The 17,177-nt window shown below is 38.7% G+C and overlaps 1 protein-coding gene across 5 annotated transcripts in view; it reads left to right on the top strand.

Moving 5' to 3' along the window:
- XG (Xg glycoprotein (Xg blood group)) overlaps positions 1-17,177 on the top strand; it is a 61,880-nt gene that overhangs the window by 19,432 nt on the left and 25,271 nt on the right. For all 5 annotated transcript variants that reach the window (XM_027842445.1, XM_027842446.1, XM_027842444.1 and 2 more), the window contains exons 2-3: positions 5,713-5,754; positions 11,556-11,603. In XM_027842445.1, the coding sequence (XP_027698246.1) occupies positions 5,713-5,754; positions 11,556-11,603 (90 nt within the window). The remainder of the gene's footprint in view (positions 1-5,712; positions 5,755-11,555; positions 11,604-17,177) is intronic.

The following is a 17,177-nucleotide window of genomic DNA, read 5'->3' as shown; positions in this document are numbered from 1 at the left end:
AAAAACCCCCAGTGCTCTGTGGCATCTCTATGCCTTTGTTTTGCTCTTGGTTGCCCTGGTAATATTCTCCCTCCAACTCTGTTTTCCTATTGCATTGCCACTTATCTTTTAAAGCCCAATTAAAATGGAATCTTTCTTCATGATCTTCCCTCATCCACCTTGCCATTAACCAACCTCGTGGATGCACTTATTTTAGTTTACTGTTTTTCTGTCTAATGAGGGAAGAGAATAAGCATTTACATAGTGCTTACTATCTACTACGGCCTGTGCTGAGTGATTTTCACAAATATCACCTCATTTGATCCTCACAATAACCCTGGGAGATAGGTGCCATTATTATCCTCATTTTACAGATGAGGAAACTGAGGCAAATGGCATTTCAGAACTAGGTTGTATTACTCTCTGAGGTTTATTAATTTTATTTTGTATTATCATTAATTTATTACTCTTTATTAACCTGTGCCCCGAGTCACACAGCTAGGAAGTATCTGAGGCTGGATTTGACCCAGGTCTTCCTAACTAGAGTCCACTAGAGTTGTATCCACTAGTTGTCTCTGACAGAGAGTAAGTAGTGAGGATCATGGGGTGAACTCCTTCTTTGCCCTGCTAGTCAGCCAACAAAACCTGCAATAAAGCTGGAGAATCATAGAAACAGAATTGCAGAGGTGGAAGTCTTCTCATTCATCATCTAGTCTCTCTCTATGTTTAAGAAAAAATACACACCTACCAGATATCTAGCAAGAAACGATGGTGGATAGAAGACTGGTCCTGCAGTCACAATGACCTGAGTTCATATTACTATTAGCTGTGTGACCCTTAACCTCTGATTGCTTCAGTTTTCTTATCTGAAAAAGGCGGATGATCATAGCACCTACCCCATAAATTTGTGGTGAGGGTAAAAGGGAGGTAATATTTGTAAAGCTTTTTGCAAACCTATATGAAAGCAATATGTAAATGCTAATTATTATTATTATCACCTTCCTCATTAAAAGAATCAGTATATGATATGTCAGATAGGTAGTTCAAACAACGCATACCATACTGCATGTGTAAAGAGCAGTAGGAGGTGATTGGTAGGTTGGGTTCATCAGTAGAAGCTTCATGAAAGAAATGGGAAGGAAGCTGGGTACATGAAGAGGAGAGAAGGAAAATAAAGCTCCTTGAAGGGAGATACTATTTCCTTTTATTTTTCTATCTCCAACATATAGTACCTCCAACTCCTAATTGGTATTTAATAAAGCACAAGCTTTATGGAAGAGAAAATGCAAAAGATGGTTGTTTGTATGTGTATAATAATAATAATAACTCAGATTTATGTAGTGCTTTTCTTTCCTACACACACTATAAATGTGCTACATTAGTTTGCTTCCTGTTCTTCATATAGGCCTTTGTAATGGCTGACCACCCCTGCCCCCATGTCTGGAATTTCTAATTTCTCTGAATTCCTTCAGAACAAGAAGTCTTTCCTAGCCCTCCCCACCCCCACCCTCAGCCTTCCAGTCTGACATTAACATCCACTGACACTCTGTATACCTGTACGTACATAATTATTTGTATGTTGTCTCTCTTGTTGGAATATGAGCTTCTGAAGGGCAGGTGCCATCCTTGGCATTCCCAGAGCTGACCACGGTAATTGGTGCACAGAAAGTCTTTAATAAATGCTTGCTGATTCTAAAATTTTGTGAAGTACCTTTACATACATAGTCTCCTTTGATTCTTACATTAACTCCAATATAATATCCACTTATCTAGGGGCAATCAGCAGATCAAATTGAGGCTCAGAGAGACTAAGGGTTTACCCAAGGTCAGTCAATTTACCAAGTTTGTTTGCAAGGGTTCAAATCCAGGTCCTTCTGACTCCAAATCCAGTGCTACTGTCTGTTACACATGACACCTAGCTGTCATAGTTTCCAGTTAGCCTCTATTGTCCTTGAGAATGGATCCTGTATCTTACCTCTAAACTTTGAATCTCCTGAAGAGCTTACCTGACTCACTGCTCTGGGCTCTACAGTGGAGAATTATTAGGTTACACATTTAGAGCTGGAAAGGATATTAGAGGCCCAGAGGTCCCACGCCCTCATAGGTGCTTAATAAATGTTGAATGAATTAAAGAATTAATGAATGTTAATGTAACCAGATTTTCTGACTGTCCAAATCCCTTCCTCTGCCCATAAGAAAATTAGTCCAAACTTGTCTGAATATTGTAAAATATTTAAAATCTAACATTCAATGTACAAGAGACCTGGGGTTGAGTTGTGTGGTCCCTTAGAAGGTGTTGCCCAAGAATAAATGCACTCCTTCCAAAGCAGCAGGGCCATCTGTGACTTTGGTTTTATCTGCTGGCCTGAGCAAGCATACAGAGCCTCAGTTCAGATCATGAGGAATGGTGGTGCTCCCACATTTCTTGTAGCATGTATGAATAATGCAGCCATCTGCTCCACCCAAAGTGACTCATAATCACATTCCAGTTCCTTTGGTTAAAATTCTCCTAATGATTTTCTCCACACCCCACCCCAACCCCTGCTTGTTGAGTAGTCTCTCTTGGTTACAACTTCAGAGTTGCATTATTTAGTTACTGAAGTGGTCTGAAGTCACGGGATTATATCCTAGTTTTACCAGCAGTAAATGACTTCCAGGTCATTTTACATGCTTACTCAAGTAGTAAATTAATCTATCAGTCAACATTTATGAAGCACCCACTATGTGCTAGGATACAAAAAGAGGTAGAAGACAGTACTTGCCCTCAAGGAGCTTCCAATCTAATGGAGGAGACTATATTCAAACAAATATGTACAGAGCAATCTATATACAGGATAAATAAGGGATAATTAACAGGGAGAAGGCACTGGAATTAAGAGGGGTTGGGGAAGGCTTCCTATAGAAGGTGAGATCGTAAAGGAAGCCAGGGAGGTCAGCAGTCAGAACAGAGCAAAGCAAGTGTTCCAGGCATGGGAGACAGCCGAGAGAAAATGACCAGAGCTGAGATGTGTGTCTTGTTCATGGAACAGCCAGGAGTCCAATGTGAATGGATCAAAGAATACTTGCTGGGGAGTAAGGTATAAGAAGACTGGAAAAGTAGCAGTGGCATAGATTATGAAGGGCTTTGAATGTTAAACAGAGCAGTTTGTATTTGGTGCTGGAGGCAGTAGGGAAGTCACTGGAGTTTACTGAGTTGGGAGGAGGGGGCTGTCACATGATCGGACCTATGCTTTAGGAAAATCACTTTAGTGACTGAATGGAGGTTGGATTAGAGTAGAGAAAGATTTGAGAAAGGTAGTCTCACCAACAGGCTATTGCAATAACATTTTTGTGATTTACATATTTTTGGCTGGAAGGAGATGATGGATGTAGAATTTATTTTCTAAACAAGAGGAATGACCTTACTCCAAGTTTAAGAAGAAAAGCAATGCTATGAGTAGAATCATTGTTACACACTCTGTTTTTAATCATCATTTTTCAAGCAAGTTTTTTTTCGAATACTATACGTGTAAACAAATTCTTTAAATATTTATCCTGCCTCAACTCCTCAATAATTCATTTGTTTGTCATATAATTCAAAAGGCTTTCATGGTAAGATTACAGAAATATGAAGGGTGCTTGTTATTTCCACTTTAACACACTCGAGAGACAAGAATTGATCAACCTATCTAGGCTTGTAATTGAGTAGTTATTGATCTTATATGAAGAGATAAAGGATTTTTCTCTGTTTGCTTTTAGGATGCATACTTGTTTAAGTGAAAAGACAAAATGATTATTCACAAAATATTCATACTAGGCTCTTGTTCCCTGCCTCTTCCCTCTTTCTTTAGAACCAAAGTAACTATATCTAAAATTTTACTTTAAGCCTTAAATTTTTATTTCTTAAGAATCAGTTTCCCCTAATTCCTTCCTTCCTCATTTTTTTTTCAGATGCTATTTATCAATTTGATAACCTAAAGAGTCAGGTTGAGTTGGGAATAACAATAGCACCTGTCTTACAGGGTTGTTGTGAAGATCAAACGAAACAGTATTTGTGAAAAGGCTTAGTCCAGTGACCAGCACATGGTGGACATTATGTAAAAGCTTATTCATCTCTCCTCCCCAGTAAATGAAACTATCTTCTACGACATTGGTTCTTAACCTCTGTGTGTGTGTGTGCTGAACCTTTTTGGCAGTCTGGTAAACTCTGTGGGCCCCTTCTCTTAACAATATTTTTAAATGCATAAAGCCAAATATGTTGAAACACAACTATCAAAATATTTTTTTTAAAAAAAACTTACAAACCCCAGGTTAAGAAACACTGTTCTAAGATTAGGTGCACCTTCCCCAAATGCCAAACCTACCACTTGACAGTAGCTTAGAAACATTGGTTTCTCATTTACAGAGAATGCTACAGGGGTGAAGAGCGAGCGGCCTTGAGGCCCCATGTGGTCCTCTAGGGTCTCCAAGGACAGCCCTTTGACTGAATTCAAACTTCACAGAGCAAATCCCCTTAATAAAAGGATTTGTTCTGTAAAACTTGGACTCACTCAAAAGGCCTCATCCAAGGACCTAGAAGGCCACATGTGACCTCGAGGCTTGCAGGCTCCCCACCCCTAAAGAGATCCCTTTTCTTTATTTAGTGACTAACACGTTTGGCATATAAGATGCCCAAAGTCAAGATTTAACCACATAGGAAGGGGCTAGGATACACAGGATGCCCTTGCCGATTGAAAAATAACAAGAACTGCTTATTAAGCAATGCATTTTAATTCAAACTTTAGATAAGACTGTCTCTGTTGTTAGAAAGCTTACAGTCTAGTCAGTGATGTACTGCAGAGATTCTGTGCCTAATTCTTTAGCAATTCCCTGTCCAAACTGTAAAATAGAAATAATATTTGCCACTTAGTTCACACTTGGTAGAAATGAAGAAATCTACTGAATTGAGATCTTGAGATGTTTAATATTCTATAAGCACAGTTATCGTTTGCATGAATATGCAGGGGAGGTGTTATGGTTATACCTAAATTCTCATTATGAAAGACTTCAAATTCCTGTCTGGAATGGTAAAAAGAAATGTTCAAGTTTAAGATATATTAAAGAAAGAATCATTCTTATGAATGGAATAGTGGCAGAAGATTGAATCAAGACAGTGAATGTAAGCTTCTTGAAGGCAGTAACTGTTCCATTTTTGTCTTTGTATACCCAACGTCTAATATAGTACCTCATACATAGTACTTACCTTATATATATTTATTTAATTGAATGGAATACTGGCCTGCAGGATCAAATAAGGTCAAAATGAAACTAATGAAATCATAGATTTAAATTTGAAAGGTGCCTTAGAGGTCATCTAGTCAAACCCACTTATTTAGCAGATGGGGAAACTGAGTCACACATAAAGGAAATAAATTGCTCGCGGTCACAGAAGTGAACCAGAATTTGACTCTACCTCCTGATTGTAATTCCAACATCCTTTCCTCTGTAGAAAGAGAAACTAATTTCCCAGAAGAGGAGCATAGTTTTCTTTTCCATACTATCATTTTTACTGATAAATCTTCAAAAGCTTCAACTGTAGGTATTCCCTTAGCTCCCTTCATAGTGCTTCACATGCAATAGGAATTAAAGAAATGGAAAATGAATAATTCAATGAAACATAGGTTAATGGATAGAGCATAGGAACAGCAGAATAAAAAAAAAAGTTTAGTTTTTTTCCATCAAGGTGTGACTTAATCATGTTTATTTTTCCAATAGGTCAAGGTGACTTCGATTTAGCAGATGCACTTGATGATACTGGTAAGTAACTGTCTTACCAAAGAATATAGAACTCTAGTGTCCTAGGCTGAGAGTATGAAGATACTTCAGGGGTCATTAAATACAACAGCCACAAATCATAGATCCAATCAGTTTGTCAAAAGTTGTCATCTTTTCCACTCCCATTGTGATAGTCTAATGGACATCAGTGCTTGGTTTTGAATCTCAGGATGCAGGAAGTGACCACACAAGACTATTCCATAGTTACAGAGTGAAGCAAGAGTTAATGAATGAATGTCCAGAAATGGGTGGAAATGAGCCTCCTCTTTGAGTGAGTGAAGTTGCTGCAGGTTCATTGCAAGCTGCCATAAGCTGAATATCCTGGGTACCAGTTTCCAGATTCTGGTGGTTATATTAGGCTCCATCTGTCCAGACATTCAAAGCAGCATTCAGCAGAGCCTTTGCTCAAAGATCTTAAAGGCTGCAGTATAGGGAGATGATTTTTACCTCTCAGGGACCAGGTGGAGAAGTACTGACACAGCTTTTGTCCTCCTCCTACCCTACCCCACATTGCAGTTCTCGGAGGGTAGATGAATAAAATCGAGTTTCTCATCTTGCTTGAAAATTTTTCATTGTTTCAAGGAATGGTCTCTACCTGACATCCTGGTGATTATGGAGTTAGTCAGTCTGCTGACCTCTAAACTTTCTTCCATCCACAGGCTTACAGCAGCCTTCTCAAATCAAAGTCATGTCGTCATCTCCCTGATGTCATGGTCCACTTCAAGAACAAATGACAAACCACACAACAGCCTACAACAGCCTTCTAACTTCTTTCCAGACTCTAATATCTCCCCACTCCAATCTATCTTAAATACTCTTTGGGAGTAGGGGTGGGGTGAGGTGGAGTCTGGATCTATGATTTCATTGGTACAGGAAAATTCCTTGTCCAATGCAGATCAATAATAGTCCTACAACTTTTGGTCTTAGAGAATTCCCTGATGATACAAAGAAATTAAGTGACTTGCCCACAGACACCTTAGACGGTATATGTTAATGATGGGAATTAAATTTAGATCTTCCTTACGCTGGGCCTGGTTCTCTAACCACTATGCACTGTGTCTTGGCTTCCTAAATGATTACTTTGATCATGACTTGCCTTTGCTCAAAATCTGTCAGTGGCTTCCCATCATCTATTAAATCAGCAGTACAAAGAGGCCTTTGATTAGGGCTGCACTTGAGAACCTAGAAGACCACATGTGACCTCGAGGCCCCAGGATCCCCACCCCTGTACTAAATGAAGTACAGACTCCTTTTCTGGCATGTAAGGTCCTCCATGATCTAGTCTCAACATACTTTTCCAGAATTATCTCCCCAATTTCCTTATCATACCCTCTATTCCAGTCAGTTGGACTAGTTATTCTCCAGAGAAGAAGGAAGCAAAGGTAGGTGTGAGTGTGCCTATTTCTGAGCTTGCAAAACAAAACAAAACAGAAAAAAACAAGAGTTCATAGAAAGCACCAGCCTGTCACCCTATCTGCACTAGAGGCAGAATGAGCTGACCTGAACAGCCTTTATTCTCTAGTTTTACATCTGCTTTCAGGATACATTTTATATAGATACTGTCACCTCTCTTTTTCCATCATGCTCACCATGTTTTCTTTTTGTTTTGTTCCTGTCCATTCATTTGAACTTGTAGTCATTGATATCTTTTATACACAATCAGTTGGATTCTTTGCCCCTCCCTTTTCCCCAATATTAATCAGTTTATTACATAGTTTATTCAAGAGCCACAGCTTGAAGATTACTGTAGAAGGTAGAGAAGGACCTTCTCTGAGGTCACTTTATAGACTATATTCTCCCAAATTATAGATTGTAAAATACAGACTAGCCCTGAATGCCTTTATTGGCTTTTTATCCCTTTCAAGTTTTTTTTTTTTAATGCTTGGTAGAATTCTTTTATAGATTGCCAATTCCTATGGAATAATTTCATGCCCCCATAGCTGAGTCTGTTACATTTTGTTTTTCTTTCTGCTGACTAAGAAATTCATCATGGTCAGGCCCATAATTAGCCAGGTACAGGCAATGATCTTCTTGGGGAGGAAAACAGTGGTGTCTTAGATTTCTTTTTCTACTTTTCCTAATCTTTTCCTCTTCTCCCAGTTATTCACTTTGGAGCAATCAGGTGCTCATATGAGGTCTCTATCTCTCAGATGTTCAGAGGAGGCCTTTATCTCTCAGATGTTCAGATGGGGTCTCTATCTCTTTGTCTCCCGCCCCCTCTCTTCATCCCCCTACCCCCCAATTAAGTCAAAATCTCTATTATCGTTGTTGCCTCACCTTTAAGGACAGGAAAAAAGATTTTTTCCTAGGACTTTCCCACAAATCTGATCTGCCTGTGGTTGCCAGTCTATGTTTATTGTGGTAAATATAGAATGAGGATGTGAGAAAACAAAGCTACAACAATAAAGCCTTATGAAGCATACTCTTTCTTGGATAGTATTTATTCTGTATTCTATGAATTCATGGATTTGATGTTGTCAACTCAATTTTAAAAATCATTAAATTGATCTTCATAAAGCTAGTTCTGTTGAAATCATTATATGTATTATGTGGGTATATATATATACATACTTACACACATGTACATATATACACATATTACATATACATACGTGTGTGTGTGTGTGTATTTGGCAAGCTCTGGCTCACTCTTCCAGAGAAAGGCTGGGTACATCCACCCATTCAGGTTTGAGGAGTATCCTGAGGCCTTTGGGGGATGTCTTTTCTCTGCTGCTGTCTGCTAAAATCCCTCTGTTATGTCCTTCCTACTGTTAGGTGCCAGTGAGTAGCTCCCAGCTCCATTTTAGCACTTGACAACAATTAGTTTTTATAAGGCATATTTAATTCAAAGCTATAAGCAAGAACCAAAATACAAACATTTTCCCCGCACTACCTCAGGGAACACTTCTATCCCACATAGGTCTCTAGGGAGAACTGGATCACTCAACACAGTTTCTCCATAACAATGGTCCCACCAAGTTCCTATCCAGATGATTCATGACTACTAGATGAATCTCTGTATCAGTAATCACTGAGCTGGGTCCCAAAAGGTCAATTCTTGGTTCTTGGGGCATCCAGGATGAGCTGATTGGAAATCCTGATATAGAAATGCTGGAACATCCAGGCACTGGAGCTCCTGGACACTCAGTCTGCTGATCTTAAGGTCACAGTAGCTCATTTAATATCCTTCACCTAAAACTGAAATAAATACTGAGGCAGGCAAAGAACCTAGGTCCATTTTCATAGGGCCATATGGCCTCTGAGAGAAGGTCCAATGCTTCTCCCCTTATGGCACAGTTTCTTACCAGACTCTGCCAGGTAAGGAGTTAAACTATAAGAGTGCAGCGGAAAAGAAGAATGAGCCAAAGAGAAAATGTTACTAGTTACTAGTCCTTCTTGAATCCTCTGCAATCAATCAAAGTACCTCCTATCCTCTTACTGGAAACATCTGTGGCACAGAATGTCTATGCTCCAAAGTCTCTCCAAGGCATCTCTATTACACATCATGTGACTCTCCCAGAAACAGGCTCTCCAGCTCCTCCCATGGGATGGGAAACACTGTCAATATTTTCTGTGCATGTGCCTCTCCTTCTGTGTGTGTGTGTATGTATGTATGTGTATATATGTGTGTGTGTGTGTATATATATATATATATTTATATATGTACATGTGTGTATTTAAATGACTGCTGCCTTACAGAGAATTTTATTACAGGAAGGAACCTTATTGATCACCTGTAAAATGAATTGTATTAGATTAGGCTGCTAGGTGGTACAGTGGATAGAGCCTGGATTGGAATCAGGAAGACCTGAGTTCAAATCCTGCCTCAGACATTTACTGGCTCTGTGATGATGAGCAAGTCACTTAATCTCTTCCAGGCTCAGTTTCCTCATCCTGAAAACACGATAATGACACAGATAATAGAATCTACCTGACAGGGTTGTCATGAGGACTAAATGAGATAATACTTAATATGCTTTGTAAATTTTGAAGTACTACTGTTGTTATTATTAGATATGGAAAACAAGTTCCAGATAATTATAAGTAATTTTCAAAAATCACACTTCTAGTTAGAGGAAGAATATGGTCTAGAACCCAGGTCTTTTCACTTCTAGTCCAAAGTCCTTTTTTTATTTCACTCTTAACGCAATCACAGAGATTGGCTTTAAGACAATAGCTATCATCAATAGCCTTAACAAAGATAACAACCTCTCTCAAACTCTGAGACAGCCCAAAGGAAGTAGAGGAGAGCAGGGTGCGGAAATAGGCTGGTGTGAAAATGGACTGATTATACCACAGTGGCACAGCTCTATATTTTTGAAAGAGGAAGATAAAGAGCAGCACTGAAACAAATTTGTAGCAACATTAGTTTGTGCCAGAATAGTGCAAATGGGATGCTCCCTAGTGGTTTGCCCTGTGCAGATGAACAGGGAATGTTCCCTCAGTGCATTTGTCTTTTTGTTATCTATAGATTTCTGAGTAAGTCTTCAATTAAAATAACAAAGGGGTTATCAAGCACCTACTATGTTCTACGCACTGTGCTAAATGTTGAGAATACAAAAATGTTCCTGCTGTAAAAGTGTTTGTACAGGGAGTAAAACAAACAAAAAATTATGGGGAGGGGGTGGGTAAGCACTAACAAATGAAGGCAGGGTCAGAAAAGACCTCTTGTAATAGGTTGCACTTGAATCGAACCTTGGAAAAAGTTGGAAGAGATCCAAGAGACCAAGGTGAGGAGAGAGAACATTTTAGGCATGAAAAGAGCAGGGGCAAAAGGCACTGAGGTGAGAAATAGAATGATGTGTTTGGGGAGCTGCAAATTGCCTGAAGTCTTAGCTACAGAATTTGGGAACACAGAACTAGAAAAGGAACCTCAGAGGCTATCTAGTTCCACCTTTTCCCTCATTTTACAGGTGAGGAAATTGAGGCACAGGAAGCACAAGTGACTTTCCCAAGGTCACACGAGTAACCTAAAGCTAGATTTGAACTCAGGTCTCTAACTCCAGAACAAAAGATCTTTCTACTGTACAATACAGAAAAAACTAAAAGATTTGGCTAATTATAATTTCACATCAAAAAAGAGTTAGGTTGATTATAATTTTGCATCAAAAAGCCAGCAACAGCTTCCTTCTTGGGAGCATATCCTGAGTCCTTCCTGTTGGGTCTGCTTATATTATTCTACCTTTACTTTCCCTCAAGAAAGGAAGGCTAGGCTGTCAATAACCAATTGGCCTCAGTCCACCACAGCGTTAGGACAGTTTCTCAGGGACATAAGTAAGGATGTGATTTCAGGGCAAGCAAACAACCTTGTCTCCAGTATTCTGTTATATCTATATATCTATGTCTACACAAGCACAGTATTCATTATGCATGGATATCTCTACTCACATATACATATATACACATATAGTGTACTCACATACATTTGTGTATATAACATATATGTATATACATTAAAGGCTACAAGACTCTGAACACCCCCAATGTAGACTCTAATATGAGGGAGAAACATCAGAACGTGTCCTTTTGACATAGGTTTGCCAAGCTTCTCTAACTTAGTCCTCTGCTCCAACTTAACTGCACTAATGTACAAAACCATAGAGTCTCAGATTTAGAAAGGACCTTAGAACTCATCTGCTCCAATCCTGTCCTGATCAAGAATACCCTAGAATCTAGACAATACCAGAAAATGGGTAATCTACTTGAAAACTACTTATTTGAATACTGACAAACTCAATTTTTAATTATTTCAATCTCAATCTCTCTCTCTCTTTTTATTGTAGATGAAATTACAAGGAGACCTAACCCAGTTACTAAGAAACCAGGATCAGGTGGGTTATATCTTTAACTGGTTGAAAACATCTTAAACTGTAGTGTGTGTGTGTGTGTGTGTGTGTGTGTGTGTGTGTGTATGTATATGTATTTGTATAATACACACACACACACACACATACGGTTTGTGCTAAACGAGGGTACAATTGTTTAGTCACATATCTAGGTTCAATTTTTCTAGCAAGATGTAAATTAAAATTAACTTAATGGATACTAAATACTTAATAAACAGCTAGGTGATACAGTAAATAGAGTGCTGGACTTGGGGTCAGAAGACCGTGAGGAATTCCAATGAAGAGAAACTTAAATCATCTGGAGGCAGTCCTGACTACTTTGGAATAGCACTAATTATTATAGGCTAGAATTGATATGATGCTTTAAACTTTGCAAAAACACTTTACATATATCATATTTTATCCTCACAACAACCTTGAGATATAGATGCTATTATTATTCAAATCTAACTTTAAAAACTTATTAGCTGTGCAACCCTGGGCAAGTCATTTAACCGTGTTTGCCTCAGTTTCCTCATCTGTAAAATGGGCTGGAGAAGGAAATGACAAACCACTTCAGCATCTTTACCAAGAAAACTCCAAAAGGGGTCACAAGGAGTTGGATGTGACTGAGAAAGACTAAACAACAAATGGATTCTTAATAAAAATAGTAGCCAGTGCTGATAATGTCTAGTGGTCTAAGCAAGTCCACAAGTCCACAAGCATTTATCAAGCTGTGCCAGGAATGTACCAGGTATAGGGATAAGCAAATACAAGCGAAAAAAGAGAGTGTTTCTGCCTTCAAAAAGCTTACATTTTAATGAAGGAAGACAACACATAAAAAGAAACTGACAATGAAGTTAGGGAAAAAAATACCAGTGTGGAGGCATGGTGGAAAAAGAGATCTGGAAGGTCAGGAGCAGAGCCCAGAGAGGAATAAGAAGTGAACATGGCTGGCCTAGGAATTTTCCTTAAAATGGAGGTTCTAGGAGGAACTTGACCAATCACAAGAAGAGGCCACAGGGAGAAGATAATCTTTTAGGGTGAAAAGGTAGTCTGGGTCATGACAGAGAGATCCAGACAGTCAAGAACAAAGCCCAGAGAGCAATGAAGGATTGAACAATGAATGATCTTGGGAACAAATAAGGCTTAAAAAGAATTTTTAGTTAATCAAGAACTCAGAGCTGTAATTCTAGATCCATTTCTGTCTCCTGAATATCATAAGGTCAATTCACCTCAAACTCAGTTTCCATAGTTGTAAATGAGGATATAAAGATACATGATGGTAAAAACCCTTTGAACAGAGAACATTCTCTCTCTCTCTGTCTCTCTCTCTCTCCATCTTTTCTTCCTCTCTTTCAAATAACTGTCTATATAGTGTAGAATTTTAGACTTAGAAATTACAATCACAGAACCTCTGAGGGACCTCATTGATGGGACAAGTAGTCTAAGTTATACCTGGATAAGAGCTTCATCTTTAGCATATACCTGACAAACAGTTATCTGGCCCTTCCATGAAAAATTCCAGTGAAGAGGAACTTAAATCATCTGGAGGCAGTCCTGACTACTTTGGAATAGCACTAATTATTATAGCTAGAATTTATATGGTGCTTTAAGTTTTGCAAAAGCTCTTTACAAATATTAGCACATTTTATCCTCACAACAACCCTGGGGTATAGATGCTATTATTCCCATTTTATCTATGAGTAACCTGAGGCAGACAGAAGTTAAGTGGTCACACAGCTAGTAAGTATCTAAGGCCATATTTGAACTCAGTTCTTCTTGACTCTAGGTCCAGGCTTCTATCTGCGTGCCACCTAAGTGATCCAAGATACTTAGGCAATTTTTCATCATATAAAGCCTAAATCACCTCTTTGCAATTTCTATCCATTATTCCTTGTTCTGCTCTCTGGAATTAAATAGAAATCTAATCTTTTTACCATAAGAAAGTCTATGAAATATTTTCAGACTGCTGTCATGTTCCTTCTAAGACTTCTCTTCAGGCCGGACATCCCTAGTTCCTTTCATGAAGCCTCATATGGCATGATCTTGAGCCTTTATTCTTATTGCCTTCCTCTGGACATATTCCAGTGTTTCAATATTTTGAATATGCCTAGTATAATCTAACACAATATCCCCAGTGTAGTCTAACCAGGGAAGAGTACAGTAGAACCGTCATTGTTGATATCAAGAATTATTCAACTAGAAAATTTTATATAAACATATATGTATATATGCATATATAATATGCACACATATATATGTGTACATGTGCATGTGCTATATGTGTGTAGAGATACAGGGTGTGCTATATGTGTATAGAGATATATATGCATATAGCGTGTATGTATAGACATAGATACATAGATATAACAGGATGTTGGAGACAATGTTGTTTGCCTACCCTGGCATCACTTCCTCACTTATACCCCTGAGAAATTATCCTACCCCTGTGGGGGACTGAGACCAATGGTTATTGATAGTCTAGCCTTCATATTCCGAGGGAGATGAAAGGTAGAAGCCACAGTCAGACATAAACTTGGGGAGTCAGGGGACATGGAAGAGAATGGACGTCACCCTAAGAAACTACAAAGGTAAAGAGCCTTAGGCTCTTTACAATGGGCTTAAAGGACACTAACTGAAGTATGTGATTGGGCCATTGAGGAGTCATGGAGTTGATTCTGGGTTTGCTGAAACTGTTTGAATTGCTGAAGTCCAGGCTATTGATTCCTCATGCTCATCCTCTGTCACATACTGTTGCCCTCTTAGGGCTGGGGGGTGGGGGTGGGAGTGGAGTACTTAATCATTTCCGAGCACAAGGTCTTTCAGCACTGAACCAGCACATGTGATTCTCCAGAAAGGGCCTCACAAAAAGCGTGAGCCTACTTCCAAGGGTTAACTTTAAATTAATTATAGAGAGATGTCTGTCTCTGTTTTAGGATTTTCCTAACGGGACTCAGAGCTTTTGTGATTGAACTCATAACTTTTTATCTAAAGTAGACTCCCTAAAAAAAAACAAACAAATTATAGAAAAAGGAACCACATGGACCTCAGGGGCCACTATATCACCCCCTAAACTTAAAATGAGCTAATTTTTGTGTGATTGTAATTATTTGCCTCTCATTTGAGCCTCACAACAACCCTGTGAGGTATTATTTTCCCTACTTTATAGACAGGGAAACTGAGGCTCAGAGAGGTCAAATGACTTGTCCATCCTCACAGAGCTAGTAAGTGTCAAAAGCTGAATTCAAACCCATATCTTCCTGGTTCCAAATCCTATACTCTTTTGCCTACATACTAACTCTCTAAAGACACAAAGAAATAAATCCTGTCTTCCACATTACAGCTGTTTATTTACTTCAATGCAACTATCATACCTTGTTCTGAATTCAAATGAATGCAATTTAAGATTAAAACAGCTTTCAAAGTATATTTTTGCATTACCTTCTTTTATTTTAAATTATTATTTGGTAAACTGTCCCCCCATCAGATAGAGGTTGAAATGCTCCTAACAAATTTCTCTTTTAACCTGATTTATTAAAAAAAAAATCAGCCAGTAAATAAACATTCATTAATTGCCCACTATGCTGGGCACACCAAAAAAAAGGCAAACAATAGTTCTTGTCCTCCAGGAATTTAATGAGAGAAAACTACATGAAAACAACTATGTACAAACAAAGTATTATAGAGAGTAAATTGGAAATAATCAACAGAAGGAAAGCATTATCATTAAGAGGGATTGGGAAATGTTTCTGCTGGAAGTTGGGATTTTAGTTGGGACTTGAAAGAAGCCCCGGAATCCAAGGGTCAGAAAAGAGGAAAGAGAGCGTACCAGGCATGGGGGTCAGCCAGTGAAAATGTCCTACAGTTGAGAGACGCTGGTTCTTTTGTGAAGACCAACAAGGAAGCTAGTGTCACTGGATCATAGAATAAGTGGGAGAGGGAGGGGATGCGAAGTGTAAAAGAAATGAAAGGGTTGGAGCAGGGGGTGGGGGGAAGGGGGGTGGACACAGGTATGAATGTCTCTGAATGCCAAACCAAGGATTTTATACTTGATCCTGGAGGTAATAGGGAGCCACTGGAGTTTATTGAGTGGGGAGTGGGGTTGGGAGGAGGGATATGATCAGACCTGTGATTAGGAAGATCACTTTGATAGATGAATGGAAGATGGACTGGAGTGGGTAGAGAACCGCCAGCAGGCTATTGCAATAGTACAGGCCTAGGGCCTGCACTAGGCTGGTGGCATTGGCAGAAGAGATATACATAAAATTTCCCAGAAACATGTCAAACAATGAAGGTAAAATTCTTAAAATCCTTCAAAAAGTAGCTATCAAATGCCTGATGTAGCCTTAAGCCATGTGCTAGGTGCTGTTTGGGATATAAAACTTATATTTAAAAATATATATTTTCTGTCCTCAATACATGACTCCTTTGGTGATGAAATGGCTAGCCTATTTTACTTTTAGTTAATTAAGACTGAGGGGACTCTCCAAAACAGGCTAATTCAAGGAAACAATAACCCGTTGTAGAAGAGGAGAAACCATCATTTATTATCAAAAAAGGCTTATATAAAGATACTGGCACAGTGGATAGAGCACTTGACTTGGAGTCAGGAAGACTCATCTTCATGAATTCAGATCTGGCCTCAGATGCTTACTAGCTGTGTGACTTTGACCCTGGGCAAGTTATTTCATCCTGTTTGCCTTAGTTTCCTCATCTGTAAAATGAGCTGGAGAAGGAAATGGCAAACCACTCCAGTATCTTTGCCAAGAAAACCCCAAAGGAGGTCGCAAAGAGTCAGAAACAACTGAAATGATTCAACAACAGCAATAACATAACACACAGATGGAAAAATAAATGTATAAAAATAATTTTTCACTAGAATAATTGATTTATAGAATCTCAGCACAAGGCAGCACCTCAGAGGTCATCTAGTCCAATTCATAACTGAACAGGAATCCCCTCTACAACATACCAGAGAAGGATTCATTTAAGATTAAGGGAAGATCCTCTCTGATAGTGCTTTGGTACCTCCCAAAGTAGTCCACTCTACTTTTGGGTAGCTCTAATGGTTAGGAAGTCTTTCATATTGCTTGAAATTCTGTTAGTGAGTTCCTCTTTAAAATGTAAATTCCATACCAATCTTCCTACCTTTGCAAATTATGCAGTCCTCTGTTGGCAAACAGCAGGATTTTTGCATACCTTCTTAGACATTTTTTTCATCTGCTATTATGAAGAATAAGATCTTTTCCTTTTACTAAGGAGAAAGGGCATGTGAAATCCTGATTAAAATTTTAAAATAGGAATCCACAGAGTGTGGTTCTAGTCTGCAATTCATATATTCTACGCCTCTTTTTCTTTGAAATTGTAATTTCATGTCATCAGTTTTTTTCCTTTCTTCTCCCAATACGCCTCCTGCATACGTAAGGTACTCTCATATGGTCACAAAGATACAATGATCTAGTCAATATTTTATTAAATTAATAAAAAAAATTAAAAGATGGGGGAGTAGCACTGCCTAGAGGATACAGCATTAGATATGGAGTGGGAAGACTGAGGTTCTTAAGCTGTATATGATGC

The sequence above is a fragment of the Vombatus ursinus genome, unplaced genomic scaffold, assembly GCF_900497805.2.
Source record: "Vombatus ursinus unplaced genomic scaffold, bare-nosed wombat genome assembly UNPS02014872.1, whole genome shotgun sequence".
Taxonomy (NCBI): domain Eukaryota; kingdom Metazoa; phylum Chordata; class Mammalia; order Diprotodontia; family Vombatidae; genus Vombatus; species Vombatus ursinus.
This window is presented reverse-complemented; position numbering and strand designations above follow the sequence as displayed.